General features: G+C 37.4%; 1 protein-coding gene across 8 annotated transcripts in view; it reads left to right on the top strand.

The window, feature by feature from the left end:
- Positions 1–18190, top strand: part of CCSER2 (coiled-coil serine rich protein 2) — a 185886-nt gene that overhangs the window by 132142 nt on the left and 35554 nt on the right. For 6 of the 8 annotated variants that reach the window (XM_025880619.2, XM_025880621.2, XM_025880622.2 and 3 more), the window contains one exon: positions 2945–3031. The exons of the other annotated variants lie outside the window; for them this stretch is intronic. In XM_025880619.2, the coding sequence (XP_025736404.1) occupies positions 2945–3031 (87 nt within the window). The remainder of the gene's footprint in view (positions 1–2944; positions 3032–18190) is intronic. 8 annotated transcript variants of the gene reach the window in all.

Here is an 18190-nt window from a genome sequence, read left to right as displayed (position 1 = left end):
GATGTTCATGGCCCTCTATGATTTAGCCCTTGCCTAGTTTACTAACCACATTGGTACCCACTCTTCGCTATAGCCTTTGTGTGACAACATCACTGCTTGTAATTCTCCAAATATGCTATGCTTGCCTTCATCTCTGTATTGTATGATACTGAGACTCTCTTACTCTAAAATCCAAAGCCTGACATACTTCGGTGTCTTCAGAACTTTTTACTTCTCCTTTAAAACTTCACTGGAGTTACCCATTTCCTGATATGTTTTTGCCCATCTTTATGTGTAAAATTCTTAGAGCAGTGCCTGTCATAAAGTTAAGTACTATGTACATGGTCATTAATACATTATCGCATCGTATTTGGATTTCATTTTCAGGTCCGTTTCTTCCAACACTGGCAGGACCTAGCAGTGACTGAAAGATGGCTACATAGTATTTCATCAAATTGCTACATTTTATTTCAGTTGCCCCCTTTTTGAACAATTATAAATTTATCTCTTTCATACTTGGTGATCCACTGGCCTACTGGACATTTCCACTGTGTCCCTCCCACAGGTACCTCTAATAGTATATCTAAAACTCAACATTGTTTCTTTTTTTCTTTTTTAAAGATTTTATTTATTTATTTGAGAGAGAGAGAATGAGAGAGAGAGAGAGAGCATGAGAGGGAAGTCACATTGTTTCTTTGGCATAGTTTCCAGGAGTGGGACAGCTGAAGCAGAGTGCAAGCATTTTTATGACTCTTCTATGTACAGCCATGTGTTTGTCCAGAAAGGCCAGTTTTGATGTCTGATAATGTATCATTTTTTCCTGCAATTTTGTTAATCACATTGACTATTTCTCCCCCCAACTTAATACCTATAAAATAATACCTTAATACTTGAATTTATATTTCTTCAATGAGTCATATAGAACATTTTACCAGTTATCTGTATTTGTGAGAACTGGTTTATTTGTCTTGGGGCCTAAAAAATGATCTGTATGTTTGAACAGGCTCTTAATATACTTGAGTATAAATCCTTTGTCATAATTGGATAGGTTTTCACCAGCTTTTAACTTCAATGATAACTGTATAGATGCTTTAAAATTTTATATAGTCAAATATACTTATCATTTCTTAATAGCTTCATTTGCCACATAGCTTAAAAGTATATCCTTCACGATCTGCAATCCGATTCTCTCTTTGGTTGGTCTTGATTTGTGATTAAAAAAATTAAATTCTTTAAATTCAACTGGAAATCATTTTTTATATATAATAAACAGTCTTGTCCAATTGCAGTATACATAACAGCATTACAAAAATCTTTTCTTCCCCAAGATAACAGGAGAGGAAGAAAAGGGGAGTATGTCAGAGGGGGAGACGAACCATGAGAGATGATGGACTCTGAAAAACAAACTGAGGGTTCTAGAGGGTAGGGGGGTGGGGGGATGGGTTAGCCTGGTGATGGGTATTGAGGAGGGCACGTTTTGCATGGTGCACTGGGTGTTATGAACAAACAATGAATCATGGAACACTGCATCAAAAACTAATGATGTAATATATGGTGATTAACATAACAATAAAAAAATTAAAAAAAAAATCTTTTCTTCCCCATTTTTGTGATGCTTATATGTATTGTTAAAGCCTTTGTAAAATGTCTGTTACTGATCTCTTGTTAAAGCGACTGCAGTATTTTGTGTTTGTTCCCAATGTATCTGCAAGAGATGCCATACTTTGCTCAGTAACAACATATTATAATTATTTGCTTACATATTTTTCTCTCTAGAAAGATATATCATTCACATATATATATTCTTATTTCCTTGCTTGTACTGTTTCCTCAGTATATATTTCTGGATAATTGAATAGTAGTAAACACGGTGGACTAACTATAAGGTAATGATACTTTACACTTCGAAATGTAACTGGATTCCTGCTTAAGAAGCTTGACAGTAGGTTTCCATTTAATACTATTAGGAATTTCTTATAGACTAAATTGACAGGCAGTTCTCAGGAAAGTGGCTCATGGAAAAAAGAATCTCCCTGTTACCCTGCCATGCATATTTATCTTTCTGCTGATTTCTGAACCAGCTGTGAAATGACTCTGTGCCTTTAATTATGCTGTTCTTCTGTTAGTTGTGCACAGCATTGTTCTTGGTAGGCAACTCTCATACATCTCTTTAAATCTACCTGAAGTTTCTGTTTTATATGTAATTTATTTTACTATGGGCCTCTGTCCCTGTTTCCTTATCTGCAAAGGGGGATAATAGTATCTACCTCAGGTTCTCAGGGTCATACTCAGGATCAAATGCTTAGATATCTAAAAGTACTTCGTTCTTAGCACCTAAAAAGTACTTAATGTTAGCTGTGTTGCTATTATTGTTCATTTTTCACATGTTGGTCTCCATTACAAGATGAATTCTTTTTTTCAAAGATTTTATTTATGGGGCACCTGGGTGGCTCAGTCATTAAGCATCTACCTTAGGCTCAGGTCATGATCCCAGGGTCCTGGGATCAAGCCCTGCGTCGGGCTCCCTGCTTCTCCCTCTTCCCCTACCCCTCCTTGTGTTCCCTCTCTCACTGTGTCTTTCTCTGTCAAATAAATAAATAAAATCTTTAAAAAGTAAATATTTATTTATTTGAGATAGAAACAGAGAGCATGAACGGGGTGAGGGGCAGAGGAGGAGGGACAAGCAGACTTCTCACTGAGCATGGAGCCCCATGTGGGGCTCAATTCCAGGATCCTAAGATGACCTGAGCTGAAGTCAGTCGCTTAACCAACTGAGCCACCCAGGCACCCCTACACTATGAATTCTTAGAAGACCAAAATGGGTTTTTGCTTGTTTTGTTTGTGTATAGGTTAATAGCTGGCATATTTAAGAAGAGTTCTCCCTTTAATTTCCCCTTAACAAAAACCATTCATTCTTCAGTCTTTATCATTGATTTAATGATTGATAATTTTTTAAATATTTCAGAATGAAGATTTATTAAATGAGATAAAACAGCTTAAAGAGGAAATAAAGAAAAAAGATGAAAAAATTCAACTATTAGAACATCAGCTTGTAAGTATTATAGTATAGTACATAAAGTAGAGGCTTTTCAAACTACACAATATACGTGTTTGTTTGTTTTTTATAAAAGTCTGGCCAGAATTGAAATTTGACTTTATTTTTGGCTCTCAAAGTTGCACTCTTGTATTATATTTAGATTATATGCACTCTAAAAGTATGTGATCTACTTCAGTCTAAATATTAAGAAAGTTTTGTCTAAATATTAAGTATTCAAAGTGTAAAGAAAATCTTCATCAATCCATTTTCAGTGGCCTTTATTTGGAGGTTCTGAAATTCACCAACTTATCGTTCATGTTATTTGATGAAGGGTAAATGTCTTTCTTCATATATGTTAAAGAAATGAACTGGTGAGTTGAGAGCAGTATTTTTTTCTCTCTGAGAGCAGAAATTAAACTGGATTTTAGGGTTAAGTTTCTGTCAGTAAGACTGTCAGAGTGAACAGTAGTCCAAGAAAATGTTTCTTCCCATGGATGATATTGAGTGATCCCTCAGAGTCATGTTTGGATCTTTGTAATTTTATAATTGTTACAATTTCAAGTGTTAGTCTCATATAAAAACAATTTGTACACTCTTGAGTGTAATTATAAGTTAGTTCATAAAATCTAAAAGGCAAGGATAACAACATAATGGCATAAAAATGACAGCAGGCCAAGGAAAATCTTTGTTGGAAGTCAAAGGCATATTTTGGTATAGCAAAGCTTTTAGTAATATAAAATATTAATAGCACTTAGAATATAAAGGATATAATATACTGAACTCTGAGCCACTGAGGTCAGATCACAGAGATCCAATTCATGAATAAATAATAAGGCCAGTCAGATGTTATGTTTTAAGAGTATGAAGAAAACTTAAAAATCTGAAAAATGAATGAATGAATATTGCAAATTGAGGGCCTACCAAATATAAAATTAAAAAGGAAAATAATAAGACCTAATGTTTGTATTTCAAAACTAAAGATAAAAACCTAGCTAGTTTGCAGGGAGAAGAAAAACAGCATTAGGATATTACAGAGCACAAGAATTGTGTCTAGTGCACTTCAGAAAAAGGTTATGCCCTCATATTTTATATCTAAACAAATTTTTATTCATATACCAAGGTAAGTTTTCAGACCTTCCATCCAGTTATCTTTGTAAAATTGCATTTTTTTTAAATAATGCATTCCAAATACTTGAGGGAGAGATTTAAAAATAACTCAAGAATTAGGAGGTAAAGGGGGCGCCTGGGTGGCTCAGTCAGTTAAGCATCTGCCTTCAGCTCAGATCATCATCTCAGGGTCCTGGGATCAAGCCCCGCATTGGGCTCCCTGCTCAGGAGGGAGTCTACTTCTCCCTCTCCCTCTGCCCTTCCCCCTGGCTCATGCTTCTCTCTCTCTCTCTCAAATAAATAAAATGTTTAGAAAAAAAAATTAGGAGGTAAAGATTAAAATGAATGAAGAATGAAATGAAAACCATTTTGGGGGCATCTGGGTGGCTCAGTCAGTTAAGCGTCTGTTTTTGGCTCAGGTCATGATCCCAGGACCCTGCTTGGTGAGGAGCCTGCTTCTCCTTCTGCTTGCTGCTTCCCCTGCTTGTGTGCATGCTCTCTCTCTCTCTTCTTCTCTGTCAAATAAATAAATAAAATCTTTAAAAAAAAAAAAAAAAGGAAAGACCATTTTTAGGTAGGCTAGATGAGATAAACTTAGTAATGGGAGAAAATTTATTGCATCTTACGTAATTATATATCATTTGAATGTTGGACTTTTTGAATTTATACATTCTTATTTTCTTGAAATTGAAAGTTTTTAGTTTTTAAAATTTTAAATTACTATTAAATTCTTGAAAATGTTTACATTCAGTAAAATACAGGTTTGAGGAAGGAAATGAGTATCCTGAAGAAGTCGTATTGAAGTTTTAATCTTCTGCAAATGGATATTAAAATTATTTTTAAAATTATTTTGATATACTTACATAAATTATAAAATGTTTATGAAATGCTTTAAGATAACTATTAAGTTAGAATAATGTATCTTGCAAAAGATAAAATTTAAAAAAGACATAAGAAATAGAAAAATACCAAGGATATCTAAAAACAACAGAACTAAGGTGACAGAAATTAGATCAAATGTAATAAATATAGCAGTAAATGAAAATGGTCTTATCTCCCTTAGTTTCATTGAGGATTTAATGCAAAATCCATTAATTTTCTTTGTATATAAAAGAAATTTAGATCAAGTAAAATGGTACAATAATGCTGAACATAAAAGGTTGGGTGAGGCAGAATGAAATTATTCTCATCAAAAAAGCTGGGGTTGCAATAGAAAAATAAGTTTAAGACAAAAAATTATGAAAAGAAGTCACTTTATATTGATATATGATTAATAAGGAATGAAAAGGTAAAGCTTTTTATGCTGGGAAGTTTTAATAGTGTTCTGTTAGTCTTAATATGTTTCTTTAAAAAATAAGAACTGCTTACAGCTGAAATATTAATCTTAACCAACTAATATTAAATCCTTAATGTCTTCTAATATGTAGTCCATCTTCTGATTTCCCTAGTTTCAAAAATATCCTGTGCCTTTGTACATTACATCTAGTTGCATCTCTTAAGTCTCTTTTCATGTAACCATTCTTTTTTGTTGCTGCTATACTGACTTATTGAAGAGACTGGCCCAATTGTCCTGAAAAATATCTTACCTTGCAAATAACTTTTAGAAAGATCTTAGAAATATCTAAGAGAATCCTAAAGAAAGAAAACAGAAGAAAAGTGAAAACATTACTTTTCAGCAAAAGATGCTTTGGACTTCTCTATATTTGCTATGTTAATTTTTTTTGTTTTTTTTTTTTTAAATTATGTTCAGTTAGCCACTGTATAGTACATCATTAGTTTTTGATGTAGTGTTCAGTGATTCATCAGTTACGTATAACACCCAGTGCTCATCACAGCACATGCCCTCCTTAATACCCATCACCCTCTTACCCCTGTCCCCGCCCATCTTCCCTCTGAAACCTTCAGTTTGTTTCTGGAGTCCAGAGTCTCTCATGGGTCATCTCCCTCTCTGATTTCTCCCCTTTCGGATTTCCTTCCCTTCCCCTGTGGTCTTCCGTGCTATTGCTTATGTTCCACATATAAATGAAACCATATGATAATTGTCTTTCTCTGCTTGACTTACTTCACTTAGCAAAACCTCCTCCAGTTCCATCCATGTCTATGGAAATGGTGGGTAGTCATCGTTTCTGATGGCTGAATAGTATTCCATTGTATATATGTACCACATCTTTTTTATCCATTCATCTGTTGAAGGGCATCTCAGCTCCTTCCACAGTTTGGCTGTTGTGGACATTGCTCCTATGTTATGTTGCCATATTAAACCTAGGAATCATATTTATTTTGGAAGAGCTCATCACCTATCTTTAGTTTAGTAATGGAACTCTAGGAAGTCACTTGTTCAAATCAAGATAACTTAAAAAGATATGGATAGGGGACTTTGTTTGCCTTCAGTATTAATTAGCTGAATGACATTGGCAGGTCCACCACTCTCCAGTGCTTTTCTTATCAAAAATGTGAAGGTTTTGGAAGCTGGGAAGGTGGCGGAGCAAGAGGACCCTAAACTCAGCTCCTCCTACAGATACAACTAGAAAATACTCCCATCAGTGTAAATAACCCAGAAAATGACCTGAAGATAGGCAGAACAAACTCCATAACTAAAGGTAGAGAGGAAGCCACATTGAAGAGGGTAGGAAGGGTGGAGATGTGGCTGGGAACGAAACAGACTGCAGCCATCTGTGGAGGGGAGGGAGCCCCAGGAACAGAGAAGGAGAGAAACAGACTATCATACTGGGACACCTGCGTGGGGAAGGTGAATCCCCATAACATTTGGCTTTGAAAGCAAGAGGGGCTGAATTTCATGAGTTCTTACAACAGGGGGACTTAAAGCCTAGAATTTTAAAAGTCAGTGAGCTTGGATTTGGGAGAGTCTGAAGGATGAGAGGAAGTTGAATCCCTGCCCTTAAAGAGACAGCATGACAACCCACGGAGATACAGTAAAGAAGCAGCAGTTTGAAAAACAGCTGGGACATATGTAAGGGAGAGCAGTTTACTTATTTTGGAGCATGTCCAGAGGGGCAGGGACTGCTGAGGGATTTCTACAGGAACAAAGGAGATGGCAGGCACCATCTGCCTCCTCCACCCCCAGCATAAACACATGACCACCTGTGTGAACTAGCCAAGTACTGACATTCACTGCTTAACTTGGTAACACCAAGCCCTGCTCAACCCCTCGTGCTTTGGGGGATCTGCCCTTCTGAGTCACATTTGCCTCAGTCCCCAATACTGCAGATCCCCTCCCCCAGAAGACCTGTACAAACCTTACCAACACTGTCACCTGACCCAGGCATTTTGCAAGGCTGGGTTGGCAGCAGACCCATTGGCAGCAGGCCCTGTGGAAGCCCAAGGTGTTAAAATTGTGCACCCCAGCCAGGGACCAAACACTGCCCACAGCAGGCAAAGAGAACCTCTGCAAACAACTGGACTAAAAGAAAAAGTGACCAGGAGACAATAGCAGGGCACACACAACACACATAGGAGAACCCTCACCCCTGAAATGCTTGGAGAGCAGGGGACACTGCACTGCAGGGTACTGTAGGACCTCTGATTCATACGGGCTTTACTTTTCAAGAGCAGAAGACATAGCTGACTTTCCTGACATGAAGAAACAGACGCAGAAAGTTAGACAAAATGTCCCAAATGAAAGAACAGGACAGAATCACAGTAGGAGATTTCTAAGGGAAACAGAAGTAATATGCCTGATAAAGAATTTAAAGTAATGATGATAAAGACATGCACTGGATTTGAGTAAAGAGTGGAAGACATCAGTGAGATCCTTAACGAAGAGATGAAAAAGAACCAGTCAGAGAAAAAGAACACAACAAATGAAATTAAAAATACAACTAGATGGAATAAATAGCAGGCTAGAGGAAGTAGAAGAATAAATTAGTGGCCTGGAAGACAGAGTAATGGAAGGTAATCACGCTGAGCAGGTGAGAGAAAAAAATTTAGGCAGAATGAGAATGAACTTAGGGAACTCAGAGACTCCTATCAAGCATAATATTATAGGGATCCTAAAAGAAGAAGAGAGAGTAAAGGAGGCAGAAAATTTGCTTGAAGAAGTAATAGCTGAAAATTTCCCTAATCTGGGGAAGGAAACAAGACATCCAGATCCAGGAAATATGGAGATCCTTGAACAAAATTAACCCAAGGAGGTCCACATCAAGACACAGTAATAAAATGGGAAAAAGTAGTAAAAAAAGAGAAAATTTTAAAAGCAGCAAGAGAAAAAAAGAGACCCCCTAAGGCTATCAGCAGATTTTTCATCAGAAACTTCAGGCCAGAAGGGAGTGGCATGATATATTCAAAGTTCTGATAGGAAAAATCTGCAGCCAAGAATAGTCTATCTAGCAAGACTGTTGTTAATAGAAAGTAAGATGATGAATTTTTCAGAAAAGCAAAAGCTAAAAGACTTATTGACCATTAAACCATCCCTACAAGAAATGTTATAGGGGACTCTTTGAGTGGAAAGGACAGACTATAAGTAAGAGTAAGAAAAGTAGGACACATAAAAGCAGTAAAAATAAGTATATCTGTAAAAATCAGTCAAGGGATTCACAAAATTAAAGGATGTAAAATATGACACCATGTACCTAAACTGTGGAGAGGAGAAGAGTAAAGAAAGGGTTAAAACTTAACTGACCATTAACTTAATATAGACTGCTACATGCAGATGTTACATACAAACATAATGGTAGCCACAAATCGAAACCCAGTAATAGATACACAAAAAATAAAGAGAAAGGAATCTAAGTATATCACTAAAGAAAGCCAGCAAACTGTGAAAGAAAGCAAGAAAAGAAAAGATCAGAGAATATAAAACAGCCACAAAACAAGTAACAAAATGGCAATAAATTCATATCTATCAGTACTTACTTTGAATGTAAATGGACTAAAGGCTCCAATCAAAAGACTTAGGGTGACAGAATGGATAACAAAAACAAGACCCATTTATATGCAGCTATGAGACACATTTCTGACCAAAAGAAACCTGCAGATTGAAAGTGAGGGGATGGAGAAACATTTATCATGCAAATGGATGTGAAAAGAAAGTCGGGGTAGCAGTACTTATATCAGACAAAATAGACTTTAAAACAAAGACTGTAACAAGAGATAAGGGTGCTATATTCATTGAAGGGACAATCCAACAAGAAGATATAACAATAGTAAATATTTATGCACCCAACATGGGAGCACCCAAATACACAAAACAGTCGATAGCAAACATAAAGGAACTAATTGATAGTAATACAGTAATAGCAGGGGGCTTGAATGACACACTGGGCAGATGGACTTAACAGATATAATCAGAACAATTTGGGAGGAGGGGAGCAAGTTTGTCGCAGGATAGGGGACCTTGTTTCATCTGGTCCCTTGAATTTAGCTTGATATCTATCAAACCATTCCGAACACATGCGAATTCAACCTGCGATGTAAGAAGATTTATCTAGATCTCTACAGGCAAAAAAACGACTACTTTTTGCAAGGGAGGAGGTACAGAACCTTGAATCTTCGGGGAAAATACCAGAAGATAAATGGAGGTGGGGGAGAACCTCCATAAGCCGGCCACCGGAAAGTGATATAACACTGTGCAAAAAATCGGGACCTTGGAAATCTGCTCTAGTGAAAGACACCCCTTTCTGAAAAGGGCACAAGGGATGAATAGGGCAGAATTCTAGGTGGATGATTGTGGTCTCAGGATTCCGGGAGACTCAGAAAGAACAGGGGAGACTGGTTATGGTCAGTGAGTCCAGAAGGGACTCTCAGCTCCAGTCAGCATAAACTGAGAGTCGAGGTAGGGAGACCGCTCTCTGCCTGACCACCCTGAAAAGGATTAGAAGGTGTGGACTGTTTAACATCCTAGCGGAGATATAAAACAATTTGCACCCACAACAGCGTAACAGCTCTCAGGGTGGTGTGACCCCCGAAGGGACACTAGGGCAGCACCCAGCGTGACCTGGGAGCTGTGAAAGAGGGTGCATATGAAAGCACACAGCCGCCAGCAATGCAAAGTCACAAAGTGCAGAGACACTCGCAGGTCCCCATAACTCCCCACGGGAGAGCTGCAGTGGGCATGAATAGTATGAGCTGGATATCTATCAAATCACTCTGAACACATGCAAATTTAACCTGAGATGTAAGAAGATTTATTTGGATCTCTACAAGCAGAAAAACGACTACTTTTTGCTCTGGGCCACAGATTCCCACATGGCCATATATGCTCTGACCCTCTAAAGAGAAGTGGAAAGACACCAGGGAACAAAAGCCACACAGCGGACCAGCTCACATTAAGCCCATCCCCCTGAGAAGGGATGGGGCATCTCCACCCAGGCAAAGATGCCTAAGAAGCCGAGCAGCAGACCCTTCCCCCAGAAGACAGACTGGAAGAACAGGTGAATGATAAGCTTAATTTCCCACAGGACTGTAAAACTCCAGCAACAGGGGAAAATAATATAGGAAGCTCCAGGTGTTCCCTCATGACTCATTTATACTTCAGGCTAAAATTTTACATTTCTTTTTTTTCTTCTTTTCTTTTCTTTTCTTTTCTTTCTTTCTTTTCTTTTTTTTTTTTCCTTTCCTTTTCCTTTTCCTTTTCCTTTTCCTTTTCCTTTCCCTTTCCCTTTCCCTTTCCCTTTCCCTTTCCCTTTCCTCTTCCTCTTCCTCTTCCTCTTCCTTTTCCTTTTCCTTCCCCTGTTCCTGTTTCAAATAGATTGTTCCCAACTTATGTTTTTAAGTTGTTTTTTAACTTTTAGGTTTTTCACATCTATGTTTTATAGATTTATGCCCCATACTAGCCCGTTTTTCACTCTATTCAATTTTATCTTGATATATATATATATACATACATATCAAGAATATATATATATAATATTCTGATTTCTTTGCAATTTGGGGATATAGTGGACTTTAACACAGAGACCAAAAATCAGTCAGGAACAGGCAGATCACCCTGCTTTGTCCACCCTGAGAGATTATAATCTCTCTCCCCTCCCCCCCTTTTTTGTTTTGTTTTGGATCATCTTGGCTTTGGTTGTGTATCTCTGGTAGCTTTTGACCATTTTGGATTTTTTCTGAGGTGCATTTTGCTTGAGATATTTTGGACTCTGTTCATTCACTCAACCATCCCTCGACAGAATGACTAGGAGGAGGAACTCCCAACAAAGAAAAGAACCAGAGACAGTTGTCCTCTGCCAGAGAACTAATGGATATGGATATAAACAAGAGGTCAGAGATAGAATTCAGGATAGCAATCATGAAGTCAATCGCTAGGCTGGAAAAAGGCATTAGTGACAGTATAGAATCTCTAAAGGTAAAAATGAGATCCAATCAGGCTGAACTTAAAAATGATATGAATGAGATGCAGTCTAAACTGGTACTCTAACAGCCTGGGTAAATGAGGCAGAAGATCGAATCAAGTGATCTAGGAGATAAGCTGATAGAAAGGAAGGAAGCTGAGGGAAATAGGGATAGGCAGCTATCCCTAGCCCATGAAATAGACTTAGAGAGATCAGTGATGCCATGAAATGTTCCAGTGTCAGAATTATTGGGATCCCTGAGCGGGTAGAGAGAGAGGACTAGGAGGTATATTTGAGCAAGTCATAGCTGAGAACTGCCCTAATCTAGAGAAGGAAACAAGCATTCCTGTCCAAGAGGCAGAGAGGACCCCTCCCCAAATCAATAAAAATAGATCAACACCCCAACATATAATAGTGAAGCTTGCAAATCTTAGAGCCAAGGAAGCTAACCTAAGAGCAGCTAGGAGGAAGAGATTTCTTACGTACGGAGGGAGGAACATCAGAATAACATCAGACCTATCCACAGAGACCTGGCAAGCAGAAAGGGCTGGCAAGACATATTCATGCAGGCAAGAACACTTTATCCAGCAATGCTGTCATTCAGAATGGACAGAGATTTAAAGAGCTTTCAGGACAGGCAGAAACTGAAAGAATATGTGACCACCAAGCCAGCCCTGCAAGAAATATTAAGGGAGGTTCTATAAAAGAAGAAAGATGCCAAAAGTAATATAGACCAGAAATTAAGAGAGACAATCTATAGAAACAGGGACTTTACAGGCAATACAATGGCACTAAATTCATATCTTTCAATAGTTACTCTCAATGTGAACAGGCTGAATGTTCCCATCAAAAGAAACAGGGTTTCAGGTTGGATAAAAAAGCAGGACCCATCCATATGCTGTCTACAAGAGACTTGTTTTGAACCTAAAGACCCCTCCAGACTGAAAGTGAGGGGATGGAGAACCATTTATCACACCAGCAGACCTCAAAAGAAACCTGGGGTAGCAATCCTCATATCAACAAATTAGATTTTAAACCAAAGACTGTAGTAAGAGATGTAGAGGGACACTATATCATACTTAAAGGGTCTATCCAACAAGAAAATCTAACAATTGTAAATATCTATGCCCCCAACATGGGAGCAGCCAATTACATAAACCAACCAGTAACCAAAATAAAAAATCATATTGATAATAATACATTGATAGCAGGAGACTTCAATACTCCACTCACAGCAATGGGCAGATCATCTAAGCAGAAGATCAACAAAGAAACAAGAGCTTTGAATGACACATTGGATCAGATGGACTTCGTAGATATATACAGAACATTCCATCTTAAAACAACAGAATACTCATTCTTCTTGAGTGCACAGGGAACTTTCTCCACAATAGATCACATGCTGGTAACAAATCAAGTCTCAACTGATACCAAAAGATTTGAGATTATTCCCTGCATATTTTCAGACCACAATGCTTTGAAACTGGAACTCAACCACAATCAAAAATTTGGAAGGAATGCAAACACTTGGAGGTTAAACAGCATCGTGCTAAAGAATGAATGGGTCAACCAGGAAATTAAAGAGGAACTTAAACAATTCATGCAAACCAATGAAAATGAAAACACATTGGTTCAAAACCTATGGGATACTGCAAAGATGGTCCTTCGAGGGAAGTAGATAGCCATCCAAGCCTCTCTCAGAATATTAGAAAAATCCCAAATGCACAAGCTAACCTTACACCTAAAGGACCTGGAGAAAGAACAGCAAATAAAGCCTAAACCAAGCAGGAGAAGAGAAATAATGAAGATTAGAGCAGAAATCAATGAAATAGAAACCAGAAGAACAGTAGAACAGATCAACGAAACTAGAAGCTGGTTCTTTGAAAGAATAAGATCGATAAACCTCTGGCCAGACTTATCAAAAAAAAAAAGAGAGAGAAAAGACCCCAATAAAATCATGAATGAAAGGGGAGAAATCATGACTAATACCAAGGAAATAGAGACAATTATTAGAACTTATTACCAGCAGCTGTACGCCAACAAACTAGGCAATCTGGAAGAAATGGATGCATTCCTGGATACTTCTAAACTACCAAGAATGAAACAGGGAGAAAATAGACAATCTGAACAGACCAATAACCAGCAAGGAGATTGAAAGAGTAATCAAAAACCTCCCCAAAAACAAGAGTTCAGGGCCAGATGGCTTCCCAGGGCAATTCTACCAAACATTTAAAGAAGAAGAAGTCATACCTATTCTATTGAAGTTGTTCCAAAAAATAGAAAAGGAAGGAAAACTTCCAAACTCATTCTATGAGGCCAGCATTACCCTGATCCCAAAGACCCCATCAAAAAGGAGAATTACAGACCAATATCCCTCATGAACAAGCATGCCAAAATACTCAACAAGATCCTAGCCAGTAGACTCCAACAGTACATTAAAAGGATTATTCACTACAACCAGGTGGGATTTATTCCTGGGATGCAAGACTGGTTCAACATTCGCAAGTCAATCAACGTGATAGATCACATTAACAAAAGAAGAGACAAGAACTATATCCTCTCAATTGATGCAGAAAAAGCATTTGACAAAATACAGCATCCTTTCCTGATTAAAACTCTCAGAATATAGGGATAGAGGGAACATACCTCAATATCATAAAAGCCACCTATGAAAAGCCCACAGCAAATACCATTCTCAATGGGGAAAAACTGAGAGCTTTTCCCTTAGGTCAGGAACACAACAGGGATGCCCACTTTCACCACTTTAGTTCAACATAGTACTAGAAGTCTTAGTCTCAGCAATCAGACAACAAAAAGAAATAAAAAGCATCCAGATTGGCAAAGAAGAAGTCAAACTCTCTTCACAGATGACATGATACTTTATGTGGAAAACCCAAAAGACTCCACCCCCAGATTACTAGAACTCATACAGCAATTGAGCAATGTGACAGGACACAAAATCAATGCACAGAAATCAATCGCATTTCTGTATATGAAAAATGTGACTGAATATTCAAAGAGAAATTAAGGAATCCATTTATAATAACACCAAAAACCATAAGAAACCTGGGAATAAACCTAACCAAAGAGATAAAGGATCTATACTTTAGAAACTACAGAACACTTGTGAAAGAAATTGAGGAAGACACAGAGATGGAAAAACATTCCATGCTCGTGGATTGAAAGAATAAACATTGTGAAAATGTCTATGCTGCCCAGAGCAATCTACACTTTCAGTGCAGTCCCTCTGAAAATACCATCGACATTTTTTCACAGAACTGGAACAAACAATCCTAAAATTTTTATGGAATCAGAAGAAGTTCCGGATAGCCAGGGGATTGTTGAAAAAGAAAACCAAAGCTGTAGTCATCACAATGCCTGACTTCAAGCTATATTATAAAGCTGTGATCATCAAGACAGCATGGTATTGGCACAAAAACAGACACATAGATCAGTGGAACAGAATAGAGACCCCAGAAATGGACCCTCAACTCTGTGGTCAACTAATCTTCAACAAATAAGGAAAAAATATCCAATGGAAAAAAGACAGTCTCTTCAACAAATATTGTTGGGAAAATTGGACAGCCACATGCAGAAGAATGAAACTGGACCATTATCTTACACCATATACAAAGATAAACTCAAAATGGATGAAAGACCTCAGTGTGAGACAGGAATCCATCAAAATCCTAGAGGAGTACATAGGCAGTAACCTCTTTGACATTGGCCAAAGCGACTTCTTTCAAGACACATCTCTAAAGGCAAGGGAAACAAAAGGAAAAATGAACTATTGGGACTTCATCAAGATAAAAAGCTTTTGCACAGCAAAGGAAACAATCAACAAAACTAAAAGGCAACCTACGGAATGGGAGAATATATTTGCAAATGACATTACAGATAAAGGGCTGGTATCCAAGATCTATTAAGAACTTTTCATACTCAACACCCAAAAAACAACAATCCAGTCAAAAAATGGGCAGAAGACATGAACAGACACTTCTCTAAAGAAGACATACAAATGGCTAACAGACACATGAAAAAATGTTCAACATCACTAGCCATCAGGGAAATACAAATCAAAACCACAGTGAGATACCACCTTACACCAGTTAGAACGGCAAAGATTAACAAGACAGGAAACAACAAGTGTTAGTGAGGATGTGGAGAAAGGGGTTACACTGTTTTTGGGAATGCAACCTGGTATAGCCACTCTGGAAAACAGTATGGAAGTTCCCCAAGATGTTAAAAATAGAGCTACCCTATGACCCAGCAATTGCACTACTAAGTATTTACCCCAAAATACAGATGTAGTGAAAAGAAGGGGCACATGCACCCCAATGTTCATAGCAGCAATGTACACAATAGCCAAACTGTGGAAGGAGCTGAGATGTCCTTCAACAGATGAATGGATAAAGATGTGGTCCGTATATACAATGTAATATTACTCAGCCATCAGAAAGGCTGAATACCCACCATTTGCATCAATATGGATGGAACTGGAGGGGATTATACTAAGTGAAATAAGTCAATCAGAGTAAGGCAGTTATCATATGGTTTCACTCATATGTGGAACATAAGGAATAGCACAGAGGACCACAGGGAAAGGGAGGGAAAATGAATGGAAGAAATCAGATAGGGAGATCAACCATGAAAGACTCTGGACTCTGGGAAACAAAAAGGGTTACAGGGGGCGGGGGGAATGGGGTAACCAGGTGGCAGGTATTAAGGAGGGCACGTGTGGTGTTGAGCATTGGGTGTTATACGCAACTAGTGAATCATTGAACACTACATCAAAAATTAATGATGTATGTTGGCTAATTGAACATAATAATAAAAAAAATACTCGGAACGTTTCATCCTAAAGCAGCAGAATACGCTTTCTTTTCAAGTGCACATGGTACATCCTCCAGAATATAACACATATTAAACCACAAAACAAGTCTCAACAAATTCAAAAGGATCAAAGTCATACCATACATCTTTTCTGACTACAGCACTATGAAACTAGAAATAAACCACAAGAAAAAAATCTAGAAAGAGCACAGATTCCTAGAGGTCAACTAACATACTATTAAACAATGAGTGAGTCAACCAAGTAGTCAAAGAAGAAATAAAAAATTATATGGAGAGAAATGAAAATTGCTACCTTAAGCAAGAAACATCTCAAATAAACAACCTAACCTTACACCCAAAGGAGCTAGAAAAAGAAGAAACAAAACCCTAACCAGCATAATGAAGGAAATAATAAAGACTAGAGCAGAAATAAATGATACAGAAACTTAAACAATAGAACAGATCAATGGAATCAGGAGCTGGCTCTCTGAAAAGATCAGCAAAATTGATAAACATCTAATCCAGACTCAGAAAAAAAAAAAAAGAGGACTCAAAATCAGAAATGAAAGGAGAAATAACACCCAACAGCACAGAAATACAAATGATTGTAAGAGAATATTTGAAAAATTATATGCCAACAAACTGGACAACCTAGAGGAAATGGATAAATTCCTAGAAATGTCACCTTGCAAAACTGAAGCAGGAAGAAATAGAAAATTTGAAAAGAGCAGTTACTCGGAATGGAATTAAATCAGTAATCAAAAAACTAACAAACAAAATCAGGTAAAGACATCACAAAAAGAACTTTAGGGCAGTATCTCTGATGAACAAATTTGCAGAATTCCTCAACAAAATATTAGCAAACTGAATCCAGCAATACATTAAAACAATCATTTGCCATGATCAAGTGGGATTTATTGCTGGGATGCAAGGATGGTTCAAGATTTGCCAGTCAGTCAATGTTGATACATCACCTCAATAAGAGAAAAGATATGATCATTTCAAGAGATGGCAGAAAAAGCATTTGATAAATTATAACATCATTCAAGATAAAAATCCTCAACGAAGTAGGTTAGACAGAACATATCTCAACATAATAAGGGTCACATATGAAAAACCCATGGCTAACATCATACTCAATGGGGAAGGACTGAGAGCTTTTCCTCTAAGGGCAGGAACAAGAAAGGATGTCCACTCTCACCACTTTTATTCAACATAGTACTGGAAGTCCTAGCCACAGCAGTTAGGTAACAAAAAGAAATAAAAGTCCTCCATATTGGTAAGGAAGAAGAAAAATGTTCACTTTTTGCAGTTAACATGATACTGCATATAGAAAACACAAAGTCTCCATCAGAAAACTTACTAGAATTAATAAATGAATTCAGTAAACTTGTAGGATACAGAATCAACATACAGAAATCTGTTGTATTTCTACGTACTAATAACAAAGCAGCAGAAAGAAATTAATAAAACAATCCCATTTGCCATTGCACCAAAAATAATAAAATACCTAGGAATAAATTTAACCAAAGAGGTGAAAGACCTGTACTCTGAAAAGTATAAAATATTGATGAAAGAAATTGAATATGACAGAAAGAAATTGAAAAACATTCCATACTCATGGATTGGAAGAACAAATATTGTTAAATTGTACTACCCAAAGCAATCTACAGATTTAATACTGTTGCTATCAAAATACCAACAGCATTTTTCACAGAACTAGAAGAAGGAATCCTAAAATTTGTATGGAATCACAAAAGACCCCAAATAGCCAAAACAATCTTGAAAAACAAAACTGGAGGTATTTTAGATGTCAGGTTATATTACAAAGCTGTAGTAATCAAAACAGGTTGCCTCTGGAATAAAAGTAGACACATAGGTCAGTGGAACAGAATAGAAAGCCCAGAAATAAAACCACAATTATATGGTCAGTTAATCTACA

Source organism: Callorhinus ursinus, unplaced genomic scaffold (genome assembly GCF_003265705.2).
Source record: "Callorhinus ursinus isolate GAN/ISIS: 27379988/994484 unplaced genomic scaffold, GSC_fseal_2.0 scaffold31, whole genome shotgun sequence".
Taxonomy (NCBI): Eukaryota; Metazoa; Chordata; class Mammalia; order Carnivora; family Otariidae; genus Callorhinus; species Callorhinus ursinus.
The sequence above is the reverse complement of the archived record's forward strand: the minus strand, read 5'-3'. Positions and strand labels throughout refer to the sequence as shown.